Source organism: Corvus moneduloides, chromosome 6 (assembly GCF_009650955.1).
Source record: "Corvus moneduloides isolate bCorMon1 chromosome 6, bCorMon1.pri, whole genome shotgun sequence".
Taxonomy (NCBI): Eukaryota; Metazoa; Chordata; class Aves; order Passeriformes; family Corvidae; genus Corvus; species Corvus moneduloides.
The window spans coordinates 46,979,698-47,001,586 of NC_045481.1; the positions used below are offsets into that span (position 1 = coordinate 46,979,698).

At 42.9% G+C, this 21,889-nt stretch overlaps 1 protein-coding gene and 1 long non-coding RNA gene across 17 annotated transcripts in view; one reads left to right on the plus strand and one right to left on the minus strand.

Moving 5' to 3' along the window:
• BRSK2 (BR serine/threonine kinase 2) overlaps positions 1–21,889 on the plus strand; it is a 310,896-nt gene that overhangs the window by 203,777 nt on the left and 85,230 nt on the right. For all 16 annotated transcript variants that reach the window (XM_032111641.1, XM_032111643.1, XM_032111644.1 and 13 more), the window contains exon 4: positions 13,356–13,496. In XM_032111641.1, coding sequence (XP_031967532.1) covers positions 13,356–13,496 — 141 coding nt within the window. The remainder of the gene's footprint in view (positions 1–13,355; positions 13,497–21,889) is intronic.
• On the minus strand, positions 90–21,263 carry LOC116445243. The gene is made up of 3 exons (XR_004240716.1): positions 21,252–21,263; positions 15,108–15,110; positions 90–257 (listed from the first exon to the last, which is right to left on the minus strand). It is a non-coding gene; the product is annotated as an uncharacterized LOC116445243 (long non-coding RNA).

Below are 21,889 nucleotides of genomic sequence, written 5' to 3' on the forward strand. Positions count from 1 at the left end.
TTCCCTGGCTTTTCTCATGTTCTTCTCTGTACTTTCATAGAATAATAGAATCATTTAGGTTGGAAAATTTATCATTGTCCAACCATTAACCTACTTCTGCCATATTCACCACTAAATCATGCCCCGAGGTGCCACATCCACACGTTTTTTGAACACTTCCAGGAATGATGATTCCACCACTTCCTGGACAGCCTGTTTCAATGCCTGACCATCCTTTCAGTGGAGGAATTTTTCCTAATATCCAATCCAAACCTCCCCTGGTGCAATTTGGAACCATTTCCTCTTATCCTGTCACTTTTTAATTGGGACAGGAGACTGACCCCCACCTGACTACAACCTCCTTTCAGCGAGTTGTAGAGAGTGCTAAGTTCCCCCCTGAGCCTGTTTTTCTCCAGGCTAAACAACCCAACTCCCTCAGCCTCTCCTCACTGGACTTGAGCCCTAGACCCTTCATTGTCCATCCCTGGATATGCTCCAGCATCTCAGTATCTTCCCTCGAGTGAGCCTTTACTTATAAGAAACTTATATGCTGTTTCTTTTCCTACTTAAAATAGAAGAAAGAGGACAAACCAATGTTTTATATAAAATAGGAAGAGAGAAGGAAGGTTTGTACCTGTAAGATCATGAACAATTTTGAATCAAAGCTGTAACAGACTTAGAGTGGATAATTTGGATAACCTCCTTTGCCTAATAGTTTTCATTGAAACCCTCAACTCTTACTTAAAAGTGTTTTAAATTTGTCCCATCAGCAACAGATTTTGGTTTTAAGGGCCACTGTAATCCCCTGATGGTTCTGCAGTGACAGTTATGTAGCAAAGCTATTTTTTTTAAGATTTTTTCTTTCTCCAGATCATTACCAGTGCCAGACAGGGATGTTGTCCACAGACAATCACTTTAGCTTGATTTAAGGCACTAAATACGTTGTATCTGTTGTCAAACAAACACGCCACATTAATCTTGGCACAACAGGAAAAAGATCAATGTTCTCCAAATACAAAAGGGTGACCCAGTAGGGAAGTCTGAGATTTCCAGCTTTTTATCAGGTTATTACAGGTAGAAGAGAGTGGTTAAAAAAGATAAAACAGTTTTTAAAAGCTACCATCCATTGGTGACCTCTTTTTAGTGTCTCAACACAAGAAGGGAATGACTGTTAATCCAAAGAAAGTGTGTTGAATGGAGGTAACAGTCCCTCATGGACTATTCAGCCAGTCTTGTTACAGGAGCAATGAATTCCTATTCCGAGAAGCGAGGCCTCTCTGCCTAAGGGTTAGCTTAGTAGAGCAGGCAGTAATTTCCTTTGGATTCCTCCTCCTCCTTTGAGGCAGAGCCTGCCATCCGTGGTGGAATGCAGTTGCCAGAAAGAGCTCGTGCAGGCACTGGGTGGAGGTTGGCTCAGATGTTTTCAGAGCTGTGTGCTGAATGCTCTGTCCTCAGTGGCATAAGTGGTCATGGCTCCATGAAGCCCTGTTTGCTGCACATGAGGACAGAGGGAGGCTCAGATCTAACACAGCCTGTTCTGTGAGCAGAAGGGCAGCAAAGGGAAATTAGGCTTTACAGGGAGTACCTTCTCCTTTAATCCTGAAGAGAGGCAGAGGACATTTTCTCTGTATTCTGTTTCAAGAGGGTATGAGACCCCTCTTTTGATTAAAAGAGAGGCAATGCTCTTCTTTGTGACCTTGGTTTCTGTGTTGTGTAATCTTAGGTATACACACACACTGCATGAACACAGCAAACAGCTGATGTGTTGATGTGTTCCAGGCAGGTGTAGTAGACTTGAGCAGAGGTGACAATGTATGAATACATGCAGAAGAAAGGCCACAAGTGGATGGGCTGTAGAGGTGCTGAAGCTTTCTTCCTGCTCTGAATGCCTGTGAAGCCAGAAGCTGAGCTTCCCTTCTTTATCCCATAAGACTTGGGGGCTATTTTGCTCCCTGTGAAAAACACCTAGAGCTCAGTGCAGTAGGGATGGCATTACACTATTATTTCAAAAAAATTACTTCATTTCTTGGCAGGAAAACATCTTCCTGATGAAAATCACCTTGAAAAGGAAAGCATCCCATATCTTTAAGCTATGTCTGGATATCCTGGCTTCTAAAAAACATTGGGCTCCAAAGCATGCTTTGCCAATGACCATTTAGCCTTGAACAATCACTAAGTCTGCTTTGTGCTGTAGCTCCTCTGCCTGTAAGATTAAGCTGTCTGCATCCCCCTGCAAAGGCACCGAATCTCTCTGCTGAAAGACACAGACTCTGAAAGAACCAATGACTGTTAATTAAGTTTCATTTTTTATTAGTCGCTATTTTAAAGAAAGGGCACAATGCAGAGCTTCTGCCAAGCCTCCATGTTCAAAATTAGAAACAGCTGTGGCCTTTGATAAATCTGAGAGGTGGAAGAGAGGGCCTGTGGAGGGGTGAAGTGTTACAAGTGAGTGGGGGCTGAGAAGCGTGTATGCATGTACCTTCCCAAATAATAAGACACAGTGACCTCTGGTTCTCACCAGCATCAGAAAAGGGATTGCTCTCTGGTTGTGGCAGCACCTTTCCATCATGCATGCCATCCCAGCACTAGCAGTAGTGGCATGGTTTCAGAGGAGCTCATGAATTATGGGTGATATTTCAGAAGCCAGAGACTAATCACAATGCAGCGCTGGGGAGTATTTCCTCGATAAATGTTAATTTCACAAATCATGTTTGACTTTTAGTTTATGATTTAATTTGTGACAAGGGGCTTTGGTTGAGTAGATTCCTAATGCAACCATGAATCAAATCCTTTTTCCACAGTTTATTTAAAATAAAATTAAAAAATAATAATAAAAATCTGTTAGCATATGTGTGTTAGCGAAGCAGTCTTTTTCTGCTTATTTTGGTAGGGTTCTTTTTGCCAAGATAGTTGGAGAGGTGGAGATAGCTATCAAATCTATTATTCCATCTCTTTATCCATCATTTTGAGTTGTCTTATTTAGTAAGACTGCAGACTATGCATCTAGGTGTTTAGGGAAAAACACAGCAGCACTGTGGCTCTCTGTAAGTGATATACAGCCTCAGATATATATTGTGTTGGCTAAATGAGCAATATAACTGACAGTTTAATTATTTCATGTTTGTTGTATGATCACACTGATGGCTTTCAAGCAAGATTGGGAGTCCACAGTAATAGATAATTTAGAAATAGCTATAGACAATCAATGCCTCCCTCTCTGCCATCATATAATGTCAATAGACAAAACAGCCGGGAAGGGGGAGCATCCTCCCTTTTTAAAGATCAAAATGAGTCAAAGCGGCCTGGTATGGGGAATGATCAGTGGGCTACCAAAACCTGTGTGCACACCAGTTGTTTTGACTAAGGAAGTGCAGACAGTCGAATTTTAGGGAAATACAAACCATAGAATTGCCACAGAATGGGTTGAGTTGGAAAGGACCTTAAACATCATCTAGTTCCAACCCCCCTGCCATGGGCAGGGAACCCTTTGATTAGACCAGGTTGCTCAGAGCCTCACCCAAGCTGACCTTGAACACTTCCAGGAATGGGGCAGAGAAGGAGCAAGGCAGTAACAGATAATAACAAAGTTTTGGTGTGTGCTGTAATACACACTGGAGGGGACACACTCCTTTGGTGATTTCTGCATTGCAGATGAGCTGCGTGAACCTGGGGGATGATCCTCTTTTCTCTGTGCTATGTATATTCTTGAGTTGACCCTACACAGAGTTTGTGTAGCAACTGCAGAGGAAGATGGAGTTCCTACACTGTCAGCAGCACAACCACTGTGAATGAGCAGGAGGTTCTTGTTAGCAGTCTTGTTGAGGATTAAAGAAGAGGAAACATGCAAAGCCCAGTCCTTCATGAGTGAAATGACTGGCTCTGGTGTTTTCCAGGATGCAATCTGATGCTTTATTCTTAAACTCAAACATGTATATTTACTGCATTTTATTTACTGTGTTTTATGCAGTATGTGCGGCTTTTCTTCGGATCACAGAAAAGCAGCTGTCCCACTGTTGGAGGAGCTGTTGGCTTGGCAAGCTAAGGGCCATCATACAGTCCACAGGAGATGGAACTTCCCTTTCCTGAGGGAATAAAGCCAACTAGTACAGTTCTGTTGCAGAACTCCCAACAGGGGTGGCACTATCTGTTTTGATATCATTTGATTGACTATTTCGTTTCAATCGTCAGGGGCTTGGTGGGGAGTGGAAATAAAATAGAAAAAAAAGACATACTAGGACCACTCCATGCCCTTTTCTTTCAGTTGTTTGTATTGGTATTTCTTGATTCCCTTTCCAGTGATGTCTGCATCTGTATCTGTAAATTTCTGTGGCGAGATGCCTACAGATATTTGTGTATATATGTGTAGATTTATGTTGAATGATTTTCAAACCTTCATATTTAAGATTTAAAATTTCAAATTTTTTGGCATCATTTAAATCTGTATGATCCAACTTGATCAGCATTTTAAGCAAGAATCTGTTTTGAGGAGTGGACACCAGACAATTGCTCTCTGAAATGTGCCGTGCATTCCTCAGCACCTTTTTCAAATAGAAGTGCCTTTCTCATCTTTCATCAGTACAATGCTATCACTGGGCAAGTGCCCAAATCTCTTTGCAATGTACACAACACACCACCTTCTGATTTCAGAGGTGAAGGTGCATCACAATGAGCCAGATAAGAAAATTAAAATGTCCTCGTACCTGTGCACAACTCATGTTTCTGGCTCATACAAAATCAGCTGGCAGCAGGAATCGAGGACTTACAGCTCTGGGGGTGTCTGCAGAGGCCTTTGTGCTGCCTGTCCTCTCCTGCAGGGTTTTCCTGTAATTCTGTTTATTTTTGTTGAAAACTAATTGTGAGATGCCAGAGGATGCAGAAAAGAGAAAAAAAGGTTCTGCATGTTCTTGTTAGTGGTAGGCCAAGACTTTGGCATTCAGTCTGTCTGCAGGGAAACATGTCTAAAGGCAGAAGGAGAGTTCAGAAAGTCAGAGTGGCTCCTAAGTCCCAGAACTGAAAATTAATTTTGTGGTAGGCATGCACCTTGGGAGTGAGGCTGTGGGATGTCAGATGCTGTGAATACATGGAAAGAAAATAAAAGACTGGAAGGCAGAATAGCATTTTACCTGAGCCTTGATTAGAACTAAGGAAAATATTTGTAACCAGCTACTTTGACCCCCTTGTCTTCTGCTGTTGACTTGTTTTAGGACTGTCTGGAGTTACAAGCATGTGTAGCCAGAAGAAAGCCAGTCAGTGGTAGGAGTGGAGCCAGTGCATGTGAGGTTTGGAGTTCAGGGTGGGTCTAGAGACGAGGAGCTGGCCAGAAGCCAGGGAAAGGGTGCAGGTGTCACCGCTCACAAGGACACCAGCCTGGCACAGAGCAGGCCCTGCAGAGCTGGTGGTGGGAATTAATGCTATACCCTGTGCAACACAGTCTTAATAAGCTCAACCCAAAAGCCTGACTGTATCCTCTGCTCACTGCCTAATGTGTGCTTGGATATCATCCAGGCCACGATGCTGGGCTTGGGCAAAAACAGGCCCATAGTGGAGCAATTCTGTGACATGAGCAGTTCTTTGAGATGTAGCTTCAGAGCCACAGTATATTCCCATGCCTGACTCCTCTTTTAGACTTTGGTAGGCAGTGCTGTGTGTGTCTGGGCCCTGGTTGTTACAGCAAAGGCCACTTAGCTCTGAAGAGCAAAGCCCCAAAGTATACAGTCACTAACAACTGCAGCAGTGGCCTGATGGGTGTTGTCTCAGCTCTGCCTATCCTGTGCTGTGGATCCCTCTGACTAAATCCATTCCATATCATGTGCCCATATAGGATGGCTGCTGCAGTACCTTGGCATACATGAATACACACCATGAGGGCACTGCTCAAAACACCTTTCATCCCAAATAAATCAAAGGTGCAGAGCTCAACAGCATAACCTCTTACAACCTCTTTTCCCCAAAAGCCCCAACCTGTTCATGCCCAAATGTAACCAGCAAACAAATATAATATCCATTCAAACATGCAAACTCGAGTTAAAATTGTCTTTTAGAAAAACGAAATCTAACACATGCACATTTTCTCGCAGGCAAGGGGCAGGAGGGGGAAATAATACAGAGCTCCTGGCCCAGTGCCAAATAAGGGTTTAAAAATTCATGCCCGCCATAAGAAATTATATAACTTCTGAATAATGTATAGGCTGTACCAATAACAAGGGGCTTAATATCTGATAGAGATTATTTAATCAATAGAAAACAGTGCAGAGAAAAAGCTGTCAAAGAACTACAGAGCATGTCAGCTTGGGCAACTTTTAACCTCGTCCCTGCTATGTATATGTTCAACCATATATATATGGAAGGATATTTTGCAAGTAGGGTGGTAGTCTGGAAGGAGAATCACCAGGTCTTTTTTCTTCTAAAAGCTTTTCTTCGTTGTCTGTTGTTCCAGACATATCCCTTTGAAATGCAGTGAGCTTTCTAGCTCTCAACTAAATTGGTCAAAAGGAGTAGCCAGTTCCCTGTGAATAATCTGCCAGAATTACTATGAGATGGAGCATGGTTCATCAAGGTTGTGGCAGTGCCAACCCCTACCATTTGTGGTGCAGCCATTTCAGTTTGTGTTTGATTCTGTGGCAAAACTTAAGAGAGTTTTACAGCTGTTGGCACAGTAAACATCAGGACAGAAGAGAACTAAAGACTTACCTGTCGTTATGATGGAGATTCTCACCTGATGTTTTATGTCTTTGTGTGTATCTCTTTCTGTATAACTGGGTTTTGCATCTTGCTGGAGTGCATGGCTAAAGTTGTGCATCTTAAAAACTAACAAGTGCCACATGGATATCTAGTCTAATTGGGGCATAGTAAAAGTTCTAGGGCATTGCCCAGTGATGTGTGATGGTGCCCAGTGGTACATTCAGGCTTATGTAGAAGATCAACCTACTTGTTCAGGTTAAGGAAAGTTGTGCTTTATACATGTAAATGTCATATTATTTAATAAAAACAAATTATTAACTGCTTCCCTAGCAGACAGCTAACTGCAAGCACTGATGGACAAACCTTCTATTGCCTAATTAAAACAAGATGTGCCAATTGACTTTCATTCCTAAAGCATTAGAGAGTGTTTCTTGGTAATCTTAATTTTTTGCATTTATAAATACTTACCTGAAATACTTTGTGTTTCAGCATGAGCTTTCATCTAGAGATCTCTCCATTTAACATTTCTACAATAACAAATAATAATCGGTGTAGGTGTTAGTGTCTTGTAAATTGTCCTGAGAAAACAAGAGCTGCATACCCCACTGATGGGCTGCTGTGGGCAATCCCATCTGGCAAGAATTTTAATATTTCCCACCATTTTTGCTACTGGCTCAAAGACAGCTTTTTGTTCTTTACGAATTATAACTGGTGTGTTCGTTTGGGTTTGGGTTTTTTGGTTATTTTGCCAGAAAAAAATCTGGTAGTGCATGGTTGTCATGGTTTAGTATAATTTGGGTTTTTAGTAAAGAGGGCATCAAACCACTACAATGGTCCTGGTGATCTCTGTGGCAGTTAGTCTTTCTTTAACAGCATTTTTCCAGGCATTGCTCAGAGCCAGCCTGTTTCTTTAGTTACAGTCCTGATTTGGAGGTAGCATGTAGCTGCTTTGCCTCAGTGAGGGCTCTCTGAATTATTCCTCAGAGGTCCCCAGGGCATGGGCAAAGGCACCTTTTAAGAAGCTGTGGTATAGTCCACCAGATGGAAAGGAGAAATAATCACGAAAAGTGTCTTTTTTTGCCATTTTAAGTGATAGGAGTGTAGTGCAACAGTAATCTATCTAATCGTGGAGAAGTCCTTGCTGTGCTGGCACTGGGCGAGAATGGGAGACAAAACCAGGTTACAATCCCACACACAAAGCAACTGTTGGGAATGGGAAGTCCAAGCTGCTGTCAAGCATCACAGCAAAGACCAGCCTTCAGAAAGGAGCTGAAGAAAACTGATGATGTAGCTGTGTCATTTACAATGATGCTCTTCCAAGTGTAGAGGGGATGCCGTGAGAGCACACAATTGTTTGCCTAGATATTTAAGGAGTGGAAGATGGAAGCTGGCTTTGAAGACTGGTCAGAGACAGAAGTCAACCACAAAGGCCAGGGAGGGGATCCTAGATTGGTTACAGAAGGGGCTATACGGTATGTAGAAATGAAGGAAGCTAGATAAAGTATAAAAAAAGGAGAACAATGGAGGCATGGAAAGAGTGGTCAAAGTGGAAAGCTAAAAAAATGATATTTCAGTTGATGGTCTGGTATCTATTTTGAATCACCAAAACTGGAGCCATAATGCATTTATCAAAGTAAAAGATACAACGATGGTGATGATGATGAAAAATTAATTTAGATACAAGATACCTAGCTAAATTTAGACATGAAATTTTAGCTATGTGGATGGATAGGAAAACCATTATCTTAGAGGTATAATAAAGAAAACATCTAAAAGATACCAGTACAGCCAAGGTGTAGGGACCTGACAAAAAGCCTGAGTGAAAGGTAACACCCACACTACAAGCCTGAACCCAAGCAGTGTTATCCCTGGGGGTAGAGAAAGGTAGAAGTGTGAAGAGATTGTGAGGCTGAGTTTTGTTTTAGCCTTGTGTTTGAGCTGATGATAGGACAACCAAAAATGCCAGAGTTGGAAACTAACATCTTAGTTTATTCAGGAAAAAGGAAAATACTGACTTTTTATCTGAGTGTCTAAATTTGCAAATGTGAAACTTGTCGGCTCTCACACCTTGTGATCCCTACAATACTGACAAGTTAAGGTGATGAGGAGGAGAGGCACAGTACTTTTTTGTTAAATTTCTAGTCTAGGCTACAGAACAAGCCACAGTAAACCACAGTCAAGCTACTGTGAATTAGAGAGGTCTGGGGTCTGTGCTAGTTCCTGGCATAGCTGGAATCTGAGGTGCATAAAGGTAGTCTAAGACCATATTTCTCCACATTCATCTTGTCCATGTCTTTCACATGCAGAAATCATCCCTCCTTTGCTATATTGTAAGGGGTTTTATTACTTTACTATTTTGGTTCCTGAAAGAATAAATAAAATTAACAAAAAAGGAAGGGGGGGGGGGGTGGAGAGAGATAGAGAGAGAGAGAGAGAGAGAGAGAGAAAGAAAGAAAGAAAGAAAGAAAGAAAGGCCTAGAATTATTCTAAGCTTGCATCTCTGATGATATGTAGTGGGTCATTTGAGGTTAGGAACTCAGAATCTTATATTGAGAAGGTGGTGATGATGGGATGCAGATGGAAAAATGGCAAAGCAAATAGACAGAATGCTGTTGGATGCAATCTCTGCTCCTTTCCAATCAACACAATTATTCTTGTATTTAGTATTCAGCTTCTTTGCCTTTAAAGATCAAAGTCTTGTCTCCTTCAAGAACTGAAACTCAACTAGAGATTTTTAGTTTCACATCTTGGCTTATAGTAGGGATGAGAAAATAATGCAAAATGTGGACCTTGGTGTCTATGAAAGTGAGCTATGGCCTGTAAAAATATTTGCAACCTCCTAGAGAATATATCTAGTGAGGAAAAAGTAATTGAGACTTTAACATGCACCTGGCTTCATATTGAGTTGCAGAACTCTGATGTTTTCTGGCTTTTCCAATGTCCAAGCAGGCAAAGGGGAAATTGGTGGTGGGGACAGCATGGAGTAGAGGGCACAAGGGATAACAGGTGCTAATCCCAGCGCTGATACTGGGTGACTGTAACCCTGGACAAGTCAATTGGCTTCACAGTTCCCTATCAGTAAAGAACAGGAGGTTAATGCTTGTTAAAACTTGCTTCTCTCATGTGAAATGCAAGGATTAGAAGAGCTGGTGTCCAGAGCACCCAACATGTGAGAGCTAAGTGCTCTTACAGAGTCTTTTGTCCTAACACAGGTCCTGTCTGTATCATCACAGCATGTAGTGCCCATGCTGCCAGCCAGAGACTGGGTCTTTCCTTTCCCTGAACCTCCTTGAAATGGCTATTACAGAGCAGGTTTTCTTACATTTTTACAATGGGAAGGAAGACTGATGCTGTCAGTCTTACATAGACAGGATTAAAAACCCTCAAAACTTCATTCACCAATACGTTGCTTTTCATCTCTAAATGTAATAGGAGAGAAGTTCTGGTTACTGTTTTGGGATTTTCAGAATTTGCTTGCTTGTTTAGAATAAATTGGAAAAGTAGTACAATAATGAAGTGAAAACCTGTCATATCTGGGAAAGATAAAAGGGAAGAGAGACTCATGAAAATGCTGCTTCGTGTTTTTTTCCCCTACAGGCTACATGTTATTTACCTTCTCCTAGATCCTTCAAGAACTGGCATTGGCATACTTCCAATCCTATAGCATTTTGCCAAAGTAAAGGATTTTAGGTGCTGATGTGAACATAGAACATTTGGATTCTTTTCTCTGACATGGATTCAGGAAAGATGTGGTGTCTGTATGTCTTATTTTCCAGCCTAGGGAATAATGTTCTTTCTTTCCTTTGCTTTTTCTGTTCGGCTTTTCAGAGTGTTTATTCTCTTCTTCTGTGGAGTCACTTAGGCACACTCACACACACACAGATGGGCAGATACAGATATGCAGCACTTAGTGGGGTTTGTGTAGCTGTCCAGTGGTACTTAGAACCAGTGCAACACTTGGAAATGTTGAAACCCCTCTTGTCAGCCTGTTTGGAAAGAACAAGTGTACTACTGTGCCAGGTAATGTGCCAGCAGAATGCTGGCTTGCACAGAGATGGGGGCAGGTGCTGAATTATGCCCTTGTTTAACAGAAAGTCTCCTAGTTGGGGGCTGTCCTAAAAAACCCCGCAAGGTACTACAGGGAATAGGCCTGGCAGATAACAACCTGAACTCACAAATCGTAGCTGCAGCTTAGCCACATAGTGCTTATGGAATGATCCCTGCAGCATTTTTGTTGCACTCAGCCACTGAGGAATGTGTTTGTCGTCCTTCTCACTCATGTCACGTTGGGGGCTTTGTCAGATCAGAATACATCGTCTCTGTGCTTCTCTGTCCCTTGACTTGTCATAGGCACAAATCTTTTTCAAATGCTCTCCCCTGTTCATTTCCATTATTATATCTACTGCTTCTAGGTGGCAAGCAAAAAATTAATAACCTTGTAAATGTTCTCTGTCTCTCAATTTGTTTTATTTTTCATACGTGTCAGTGCATTTTTGTTGAGTGTTTTTAATAAGATGAAGTTGATGAAAATAAATTGCTTCACAGTTCCTGCTGTGGGTGACAGAAATGCTGGGTCTGTATTTTTCAAAAACTGTTCGTTTGAAGCCAGTGTGGAGGGTGTTCTGCATGTCTGTAACTGCAATCATCTTTGTAAGATACCTCCCAGAAAAAGAAAGCAGCTAGCAGTTTGAATTTTGGGGGCAAGATGCACTGCTGTATCCAGCTTCTGCTGGGCACAGTGAGAAAGCAAGCTGTCAAGAAGAATTTTAGGATTGATTCCATGCCAAGATTGGGTCTGCCATGTTGGATAGTTAGCCAGATCTGTCTCTAATATGAGAGGGAGAATGAATGCTACAGCAAACCCTCGTATCAGACTATCTGTTAGCCAAGGCTTAGAAATCAAGGATTGGGACTTGACAACGTAGAAACCCCAATGCCTGTGGGTGCTGCGTATCAGCTTTCTTCTGTGTTTGAATGACTTGCTCAAAAAATGTCATGTCTATAAAAAGTGATCTCCAAATTACCAAGGTGTACCCAGCAGACAGCTGGGCAACTACTCATCTGTTTGGCGAGAAGATAACCCACATATTCCAAATGTGATTTTCAAGTTAAGATTTTTCTCTTTTTTAACCAATTTTAATGGAAAAAAAAGTCAACATTACTATGTTTCTTGTAACTATTTCAGCTTTGATCAAAAAATGCAAAACTACAATTTTAATTCCCTAAAATCCATAATTTTATAGTTTTGTCCAATTTTTGTGCCCTTTTAGTACTTATTTATCTGGCAAGACAATACTAATGTCTTTCTTTCTGTAAGGCAGGAAAGTGCTTTCTCCTTCTGTAGCTGGGAACTGACACATGGAAGTTACACAGGAGATGATGATGGACCAGGAGCTCAGGTCCCACTTTTGCAACTTGAAGGCTAATGCCATTATCACTGAGCAAGCTTTACTTTCCTCAGAACTGCTTTTAGTCCTTCTACTGTCCTAGCTTTTTGGAAACATTGAAAACAGGACTAATAAAGACCCCAAATTTATATTAATCTTCTCCACTTTTCATTTCAAATTCTGAAATTTCCATGGAGATTGTGCTGTTTGAGGTACAGAAAAGACAGTATCCTGGATTAATTACTCTTCATTGTCCACTCAAATTTGAGGAGCTGGATTAATTCTGGTAGTAAAACTATCCTGCTGTAAAGCAAAGGGCTGAGGGATCATACTGCACATACAGTTCAGCCTGGTCTGATGTGCTGTTGGGAGGCAGGGACTGAGAAGTACACTCAAACTTGTTTGTTTTTAAAGGGTTCAGTTGATGGTGTTCCTGCCACTTCCCTGGGAAAACTGTTTCACTCCCACTATTAGGCAACATTTCCAGAGATTTATACTGTCTTCCTCTGCTTGGCTGCCTTTCATTAGCCCTACTTAAAACAAGAAGATGGTCCATCCATGGCAAGCCCTTTGCTTCCAGAAGGTTTCACTCTTCGCTCTATGACTGCCAAGAGTGCTGGATGAGGTCAGGAGTTTCCTCTCCTGCTCCTAGGTCCCCTTTGTGCCACATTTATTCACTCAATGCCACATTTATTCACTCAGTGCCACATTTTTCACCTGCGAGTTGTAAGGCCAGGCAGCTGCTCCAGCAAATCACTGCTGTTCAGCAGCAAAAGCTGAAGCTTTTATATAGGCTGCACACACATGTAGTTCTTTTTTTTTTCATAATCTACATTGTTCACTTACTTTTAATTCATTCTGTTTTCTTGACATGTGTCTGGTTCTGTCTGAGTGGAGCTTTGCCACAGCTGTTTTATAAAAGAATTGTCAGCTTGGTTAAAGGACCTGTGGCTTCTTGATACAAAGTGTTACTCCACTACAGCTTTAAGACCTGCTGTGGAAGCTTATACTTGATTATTCTCTGCTTCCTCTTCTGGTCTTTTGGGTAATTTTTAGCTTCCTGATTATGATTATGTCTTGCTACGACATTGGACACTGAATCCAACAATGGCAGGTCTGAAGTTTGCAGAACCCCTGTTAAACATATGAATCACTCCTGATTTTAAAATTCCTATTCTCTTCCACTGTTATTTCTGGAAGTGTTCTCCTTGACTGCATATAAACAGAGGTGTTTGTATATAACCGTGTGAGTGTGAGGGGCTTGGTGTGATCACATACTTACAAAATCCTGGCATTGTGTTTTTCTAGGTATTTGGTGCTAGAACATGTGTCAGGTGGGGAGCTCTTTGACTATCTCGTAAAAAAGGGAAGATTGACACCAAAAGAAGCCAGGAAGTTCTTCCGACAAATCATCTCTGCTTTAGACTTCTGCCATAGTCATTCAATATGGTGAGTACAGCCATTTCCAATGGGAGTTCCCTGCTACATAATAAAGGGATCTTGATATTTTTAAGTAACCGATGTTGTAAAGCTCTAAAAGCATTGGGTAAAGTGCTGATGTATTTTTTAATTCTTGTCCAGCTGTGAGACAGTGTATCAGTCACAGATAGACTCTTCATGGAGAAGATTGTCGTCCATCATTTCTCACTGGAGAGGAATTCATTCACAGGGAAGGCTTTAAACAGGAAAACCAAAACCACCAAGGAAAAACAGTTTCATTTCTATAATTTTTGTGCCACTTACTAATTACTAAGAATTACACACACTATATCAAAAGGAAACCCTGAAGAAACTTCGGACAAATACAGTGAAGTCATTTTATAGTTTCCTTCTGGTTTTGGAAACCTGCGGGCTTTTGGCAACCTTTACTGAGTTCCCTCTGGGCATTTGAGTCACTGTTGCTTTTAATTTCCTTTCCAGTAGGGAAGAATTTTCTTGCTAACTCCATCATATTATTTAACTGTGGAGTATGGTTTAACCTGTGCATTCAGGTGCCATTTTATATTGGACCAGTTTCTCTTTCATCTCCAGCAAGTTGAGATAATTTAAATTATACTGAAATCAAGTTGTTGCAATCAGTCTGAGCACAAGAGTTTCTGTACAGCTACTGACCCATAACTGCCTGCTCATTTCTCACAAATGCAGCTCCTTGCATTTGGATTGGCTGGGGGAGAACACTTACATTATGTCTGCCTGGCTGCTTCTCCAAAGCCACAGCCAGCCATAGATCCCCCACTCCAGGAAGCCAAGGGCCACTCAGAGATACTGCAGTAGCTGGATTTGCATAATCACTGTGTGGTTATTTCTCAGTAGCCATACAGGGATTTTCTGTACCCCCAGTTCTATGCTGAAAACTCACAAACCAGATGGCCACAGTGAAAATGGATGTTAAATATTTAACTTGCTCTTCTAGCCCCCTCCCCCTACATCTCTGAGTCCTTTGAACAGGAAATAATGATCTGTAAGAGATCATATTTCTTATAAATTGAAAGGGAAAGAAGAGCCTTTCTTGAGGATATATTAAGAAAAGGATACTGTATAAGAAGAGTGCCTCTTCTTATAAGAGGCAGTTCAAAGGTGGTGGATCTGGGTGAGAAGGTCCTGAGGACAATGCCTACCTGACACAGGCAGAGTTACAGTAGTCAGAGAAGTTCCCAGAGAAGCCAAGAGCAGGTTGCATGCTCTAAGTAGAGGATCTAAGTTTTCTCTGTTGGCAGTGACCTTTGAGCAGTTTTATTCTGTGAATTCCACAATTTTTCCTCCCTGCTATTCAACTGCACTGAATGATCATGACCTTCTTAGAACCAGCATGATCCTTGGTAGGTTGTAGAGCTGTTATTTTTTACATACACTGGGCAGTGTAACCACTGGTGGATTGCATACATACATGTTTCTGTTCCCTACTTGGCTAAGTACTTAAGGGATCCAATCCAACAACACTCAGAAATGTTTAAGTACAGCTGAAGAGAAATTGTTTACTCTTCCAAATGAATATTCCAGAGAAATCAGAATCTCCACTGCGATAGAAGTTTCTACTAAAGCACACATATATGCACATACATGCTAGTGCTTTGGACTTGTTATGGATACCTCTAGATCTGGGAGACTTTAATAAACTGAGCGAGGATCGTGGTGAGGCTGTCAGACAGACAGACAGACAGACAAGCACCTCTGCAGGTTTAATGCTATGTGAAATTTTCTAGGCAGATGCATGTCTCTCTCGAGGAATCCATTTTCCTCTGTTAAACATATTGGATTGTGGGCAGCAGTCTTATTTGAAAGTAAATCCCATCTCCTTGCTAACTCCCACTTGACTAGCATCTAGTGCTGGGTAAGTTAGCAGTAAATCATAAGCTCTGCCTCCAGGTCACTCTGAGACTCGTGTGTTGTGTGTTATATTCTGTGCTGTATTCTGGACAGTTTTCAGAAAATCAGAGCATACATAAATATATATGTGAGTGTAAAACTTAATGTGCTTTCCTAAGCAATGAAGCCTGACCTTGTCCTGTCGTGGGGCAGTGAAATGACAAATCATCTCATCAGCCAGGTTATCCAGTTATGACCACATTGAAAAATGAAGGCTTCTGCTTTGGTTAATGACTAAATGTGGGTGCCTCCAGCCTACTGGCAGAGTAGATTGATAGCCTGGTGTCCCCTGCCCCATGTAACAGTCCCATCTTCTTCCTGTACATCCCAAAACACTGCAAAATACCTGTGGCTTACTTTAACAGCTGTATGTAACTACATTCAGCATTCACTGCTCAAAACACATTGATACACCAGCATTCCTGGGTCAAAGATTTAGAAAGGATTCCCCAATCTTCCTCCCATAAGTAAAAGGCTTCTGCTGCTACTGCGTGGAGAGATCGCCTCTGTCTGAGAGGTGTTTTCAAACAAGCAGCTGAGAAAAGGAAGCAGAATAGGTGTAGGGCTTGAGTCTGTGTGTTGTTTTAAAAATGTATGTGCTTTCTCTTCTTGTTTTATTTACTGGAAACAGTGGGGGAATATTTGATGTACTTCACTCTGTGGTGCAGTCACTCACAGGGTTTTGTGGTGCAGGTTGGCCGTGGGGGAACGCTTATGGGTAAGGCACTGTAGGGTCCTCTGAGGACTTTTGTGTGTACAGAGCACCGTGCCACGCCAGGGACCCACGGGCACGAATGGCACCACGCAGGGATATCCCGTGGGGTCTGTGCTACCTCGCTGCCTTGCCTGAGCTGGCAAGCCAAGCACTTGGCTCGGTGATGCAGCATTATCGCTTCTCCTTCCAGCCCTTCCCTGTGCTCCGAGGGCTCTGCACTGTGCTGCAGTGCCTGGAGCGGACGCGCTGAGCAGCCGCGCAGGGAACGGCACAGGGACCTGAGGTTCCCCGGACACCGATGGAAGTCTATCCGACCTTGGGAAGTTTCCTTTGGACGTAACAGATGGCCTTTGCCTAAGATGCGGTTCACCTAGTACTGGGTGTGTCTGCTCTCCTAAATTCAGGGCCTTTAGGGTACTTCCGCTGGGTGCCCCGAATCAATAGCCCCTTTTGAACGTGCTGCCTCCGTACTGCGGGGCAGCGCTCAGCTGGTTCAGTGCCCGGCTGTATTTTCTGCGGGAATCCATGTGTGAGCACGTCTGCGGGCAGACGAGGAGCCCTCGGTTTGCTCGGGAAGAGCCCGTTCCCGGTGCCTGTGGGGAATGCTGCAGCGCCGGGCGGGGCGGGCTGGCGGGCGCCTCATTGGCTGGGCGTGACATCACCGGCGCGAGCCGCCATTGGCGCCGCGCGGCCCCTGCCCTGCGCCGCGCGCGGCCTGCCCGGCTGCGCTCGGCTGGCTGCGGCTGAGGGGCTGACAAATAAAAACATGATTACAGAAAATGCCCCGTGGCAAACCTTATTATGGCTTCAGAGATAACAGATAATGCCAATTACCGCGCAGGGCAGTGGTGACATTGAGAGGAAATCCCCTGCGGTAATGAGCAGTGAGATTATTATTTCATTTTATTTTTATTTTGGTTGCGTTTCATTTTGAGTTCCTTTTTTTTTTTTTTTCCCCCTCCCCCTGAGCATGCACAAGAAGGGTTAAGGCAGGTTCTTTATGAATATTGATAAATGACAATTACGAGGGTCCTTTCTCCTTCCATTGCCTGGGGCTGTGCTTGTTTGAGTACACCCAAGGAAGGCTCTTGCTGGAGAGTGTCTGTGAGTGCCTGCCTAGGCATGGGGGTGTGTGACTTAGAGGGCTGAGGCAATGAATAAGAGCTTTGTTTGACTTGGCCTCGTGTTCTTCCCTCAGTGCAGGGAGGGAAAGGCTCCTCAGGAAATAATGCTTCAAGATTTCACAGCAGTGGTGCCAAAATCTGTGGTATATTCCTGCAGGCAGGAGGTGCAGAGCGCTGTCAGTAAGGGAAGCATGCTTTTAGGGAGAAATCTGGGGTGTCTCTGAGAAACAGAGGAAGCTGAAGAATGCCATGTGCCACGTTCTGTCATGTAGTGCCACCCTCCTCATAACTCCTGCTCTGCCCTGCCCTTTCCACTGTGCTGGGGTGTTCTGCAGCGAGGGTCTGTCAAATGCTGAAGACTTCAGCAGATGGACACTTAGAAATCATGACTCAAAGTCTCCAGATGTGAAACTGGTATGGAAATTGTGGAACTTAATAAAATTGGTTGCTGGTTTGGGGTTTTTTTTCTGGTACTTGAGCCTTCAAGTTTTCGTTCAGACCATCAGAAGTGAGAAGGATACATTTTTCCCCTGAAAATAAAGCTGATATTCACCAATCATTACTTGAATCCAGTAGTTTCAGTTTTGTGCTCAAGACTCACTAAAACAGTAAGGAATTTTCAGATATTCCTTGTACAGGGAACCAGAGAAAACCCATCAAGTGCAGCAGCTGCAATGCCAAAGGCAAAGTTACCAGCTCAGCTAAAGTCAGCTAAAGTTTTCTTCTTTATGTAAGCCACTGGAAACTCAAAAATGGCATAGTCTTACTGTAAGCATAACCAGGTAACGTTTTCTGGGAAGTGCAGCAGTGGTGATCAGACCTGACAGGCTGTTCTGGCTTTGAAATACAGGAATATATGCTTTGAGGAGAGCTTGGCCCAGAGAAACAGTATATTTTAATGGATCAATGGAAATAATTGTTAAAAAGCAAGCAACATTTTATGCATACAAACCCTTTCCCAGGACTCCTGATATGTTTATAGATGTTGTCCTTTTTCCTAGCTATAATTATGTTTACTTGTTGTGCAGAATTCTGTGAAAGCTTACTAAATTTGAGCATAGCAACAATGGCTATAAACCAAGAATCTTCTGTAGGTAGATAAAACTTATCTTACATTTGGATCTGATTTGCAGAAGCAAGAGAAAATAACATTAAAGGCTTTTTTTGCTCATGAAATTTAAAATAATGCTTCTCATGCTATTAATTGTTACTGATAAGTTATTTGCATCACATCAAGCATTTTAAGAGGCATACTGCAGAACAATTATTCTGTGGTCTGGCCCTACTAGGAGTTTGGGGTCAGTGAGAAAAGCATTTGCAAAGTAGCCAACAATTTGATTAGTACAAATGACCTGCAACTCTCCAATTAAGAGGTTTCTTGGGTTAGAAATCTGTGACCTACAATGAGTTGTCATAGAAACTGATATGAACGTTTCAGCTCAAACATCACTTTAAAATAATGGCTTCGTTTGTCATCTCATGCCAGGTAACATAGCTCCTTTGAATCCAAGATCTAGAGTCCATCCCTACAGCAGAATTCTCTGGCAGCCCTGGGTGACAGGCAGACTGTGTTGCTTCTGCAATTGCTGCAGTACAGGTATAGGGATATTCTCAGAGCAGGAGAATGGACTGGAAAAGCACTGGAGGGAACTAAAGGAACTGTTTCTGGCAGTGACTAGAAAGCAAACGTGGCCAGTGTGTTAGTGGGAAGCTGGAACATGTTAATGCATATCTGTGCCTTTCATTTTCCATGCACCACCTCCAACAATGGTGCCTATTTCCATGGAACAATTTTTTCAGAGCTCTCTCTGCATCCATCTTACGCTGCAAGGAAATTGTAAAGCCTTTGTTGTAACTTGTGAAAGAGGGATGTTGCAGAGAGTCTGACAGTGTGTGCTTCCCCTGCCATGGCTTGCTCCACGGCTCCCTTTCACACACTCTCCCTTCAAAAATCCACTGGATGCTGGCTCCAGAGGCTGATTTCTTGTGCTGTTGTCTTGGTTGAGGAGCTCTGGGAGTCTGTGGCCCCTATGGATCAGGGTTACATTGACTTCTGCAGTCCTGCATCTCTCTTTTGCATTCCTTCTCAGCATATGCAAGGCTCAGTTGGAGAGTTTGCCATGTTCGTCAGAAAAGAAGCTGCTTTCTTCTCTTCTGGTTTTGCAGCCGTGTGATAAAGCCCCTACAGCTTTAGAGCCTTTAGAACAAGAAAAGGGTAACGAGTCCTTTGTTCACCTGCAGAGAGAGGAGCTGATGTGGTCATATAAGACATGGAGAGCCAGAGAGATCAGCTGGAATGGAACCAAATTAAATGCATTTACTCTGCACTGTTCCATTAGTGCCAAGTAATTACCACATACAGTGGGATTTTTGTTTTGTTTTGTTTTGTTTCATTTTGGCACAAGAGAATTCTTTTCAAATGTGAGTGCATTAGGCAGTCCGGGCTGTTGGGCTCTTAGGTAAATTATAACAAGCCTTCCCTGTTCCCATATGTTCCTCTCCCTTCCCCTTGGCATTTGTAAAGCTGGCAGTAGAAAGATGGGAAATGCAAATGCAGAGAGGAAGTCTCTTTCCCAGTGGCAGCGATGCTGGTTCTGCCGCTCTGGTGCAAACTCCTGGCCTGACTCCTATCCCCAGGATGCTGCCTCAGCAAATTCAAAGTGGCCCAAAGATGGATATCAGAGAAATGCTCCAACTAGAGGAAAATTTTCACTGGGTCACGTAATACTCTTGTGGGTGAATGTGCAAGTACTGCCTGATCCCACTGGCACCCTGATCTCCAAGAGCAGTGCTGCCAAAATACAAAATCCGTGCTCAGGCTGCCATGAAATTCCTATGCTAACCATCCATACTGGGCACTAGAGACTGTCTTGAAAAAGGGATGGAGAAGGGACAGAGAGATACAAAACTACTATATCAAAACTGTTCTTGTATTTTGGGGGCCAGGCAGCCATAAATGCAACATTCTCCTCTCTGCTCAGTGAAGTGATAATTTCTATAGTGAAGAGCTGATAAGTTTTCTTGGTTTTATTTTGATGAGTGTCTGGAGGAAAAGAAAAGAAACACATTAAGGTCTGTTGCTACTCCAGTTTTACTTTCATGCATACTATCCCAGTCCCACAAATCCCCAGATCCCAACTTAAGGCTTTCAAAATTCTCACTGGGAGCTGGGTCAGCACCTCTGCCTAAAGACCTCCATCAGACTGATCATCCATGGAAAAGCATTGTGCAGCACAGTGAGGTGAAGCTTACTCCATGTTTGGAATGTGGGTGGTGGTACCCTCTTTTTCCTCTCTTTCTTGCAGAGGCTCTCAAAAAAACCCCATAATATACATGCCACTTTACAGGAACCTCATTTCCCCCCTTGATTCTCCCTAAAAACCCAGGCCTAAAACTGTGTTGTGGATCCCAGCTGATGGGAAGACAGGATGACATGGGGAGAAGGAGACTCCAGGATTGAATGTTGTCCTGATTTTCGAAGGTGGTGTCCCTTCCCTTTCACTGCCTCCTAGCGCTCTGGGAGTGGGGCTGATTCAAGGTTCACGTACGCTGTGCTCCAGCTGGGGCCTGTGGCAGATCTGCCAAGGCTGGAAGCTTTCAGTCATGGACAGGGAGCATTTTTGCATTTCCTTTAGCTGCACCGTGTTCCTGAAATAAGATGTTTTGTTGTGAGTGCACATCCAGGCTTGTGGACATTCTGTGCTTAGGTCATGCTCCACCTTGGTCATTCCTTCTCTCTAAATGAGCTACACAATTTTAGGATAAGCAAAGGATTCAATTTTTACGTACAAAAGTCACGTGTCAGCAGTATGCCTGCTACAGACTGAATGCATATATGAATCATACCATATCATGCAGTGCACAAGCAGTGGAACGGTCACAGGCCGCAGCACCCTCAACTTCTATACCATGTATCTGTTCAGCTGTCAGCCAGGAGCAATTGCCAAGACCGAAAGACAGCTATAGCCACTTAAAACCCTCCACAGCAGAAGGACACACACTCAGCTTGAGCTGTGGGGCCATTTCTTGTTTCACAGCATCAAACAAGCAGCTCTCACTTTGCAGAGGCTGTTACCTGCCCCTGAGCACTGATCCTCAGACAGGGGAACTGCAGCACACCTCCCCAGCTGGATAAGGTCTTCCCATTAATGAAAGCAGTTGTAAGATGAGAACTGTCCAGGATGTCTGCTGGAGGAAGGATGAAATCACACAATACTGTCTCATTAGCATCCAGCTTTCCTCACTTGCCTTAGAACTGTGGGCTCTTCACTCCATTTCACTGCTGGAGTGTTAAACTTTGGCAGGTGTTGATGATATTGCCTTTGTCTGGGACTGCTGTCCTTGATGATGACATTCAGGGGTTCTTTTCCTGGCCATTAACTGATCATTCACTGCCTCTGGAACCTTTCCTTGTCACTCATCTCCTGCATTTTTTGTCAACTAGTTATGACTATCTTGATGGTTATTAAGAGCTAGTAAGTCTTCAGTCTCCATTATCTCAAACCTTGGATTTCAATGAGAAATACAGATTTGATAAAGCAAAGCACCTTTTGTATTTTCAGATGAAAAGATGCACAGATCTGAATCACAATTCTTATCCACAGACATGCTTTCTCATTGTTAACAAGGCTGTTTTA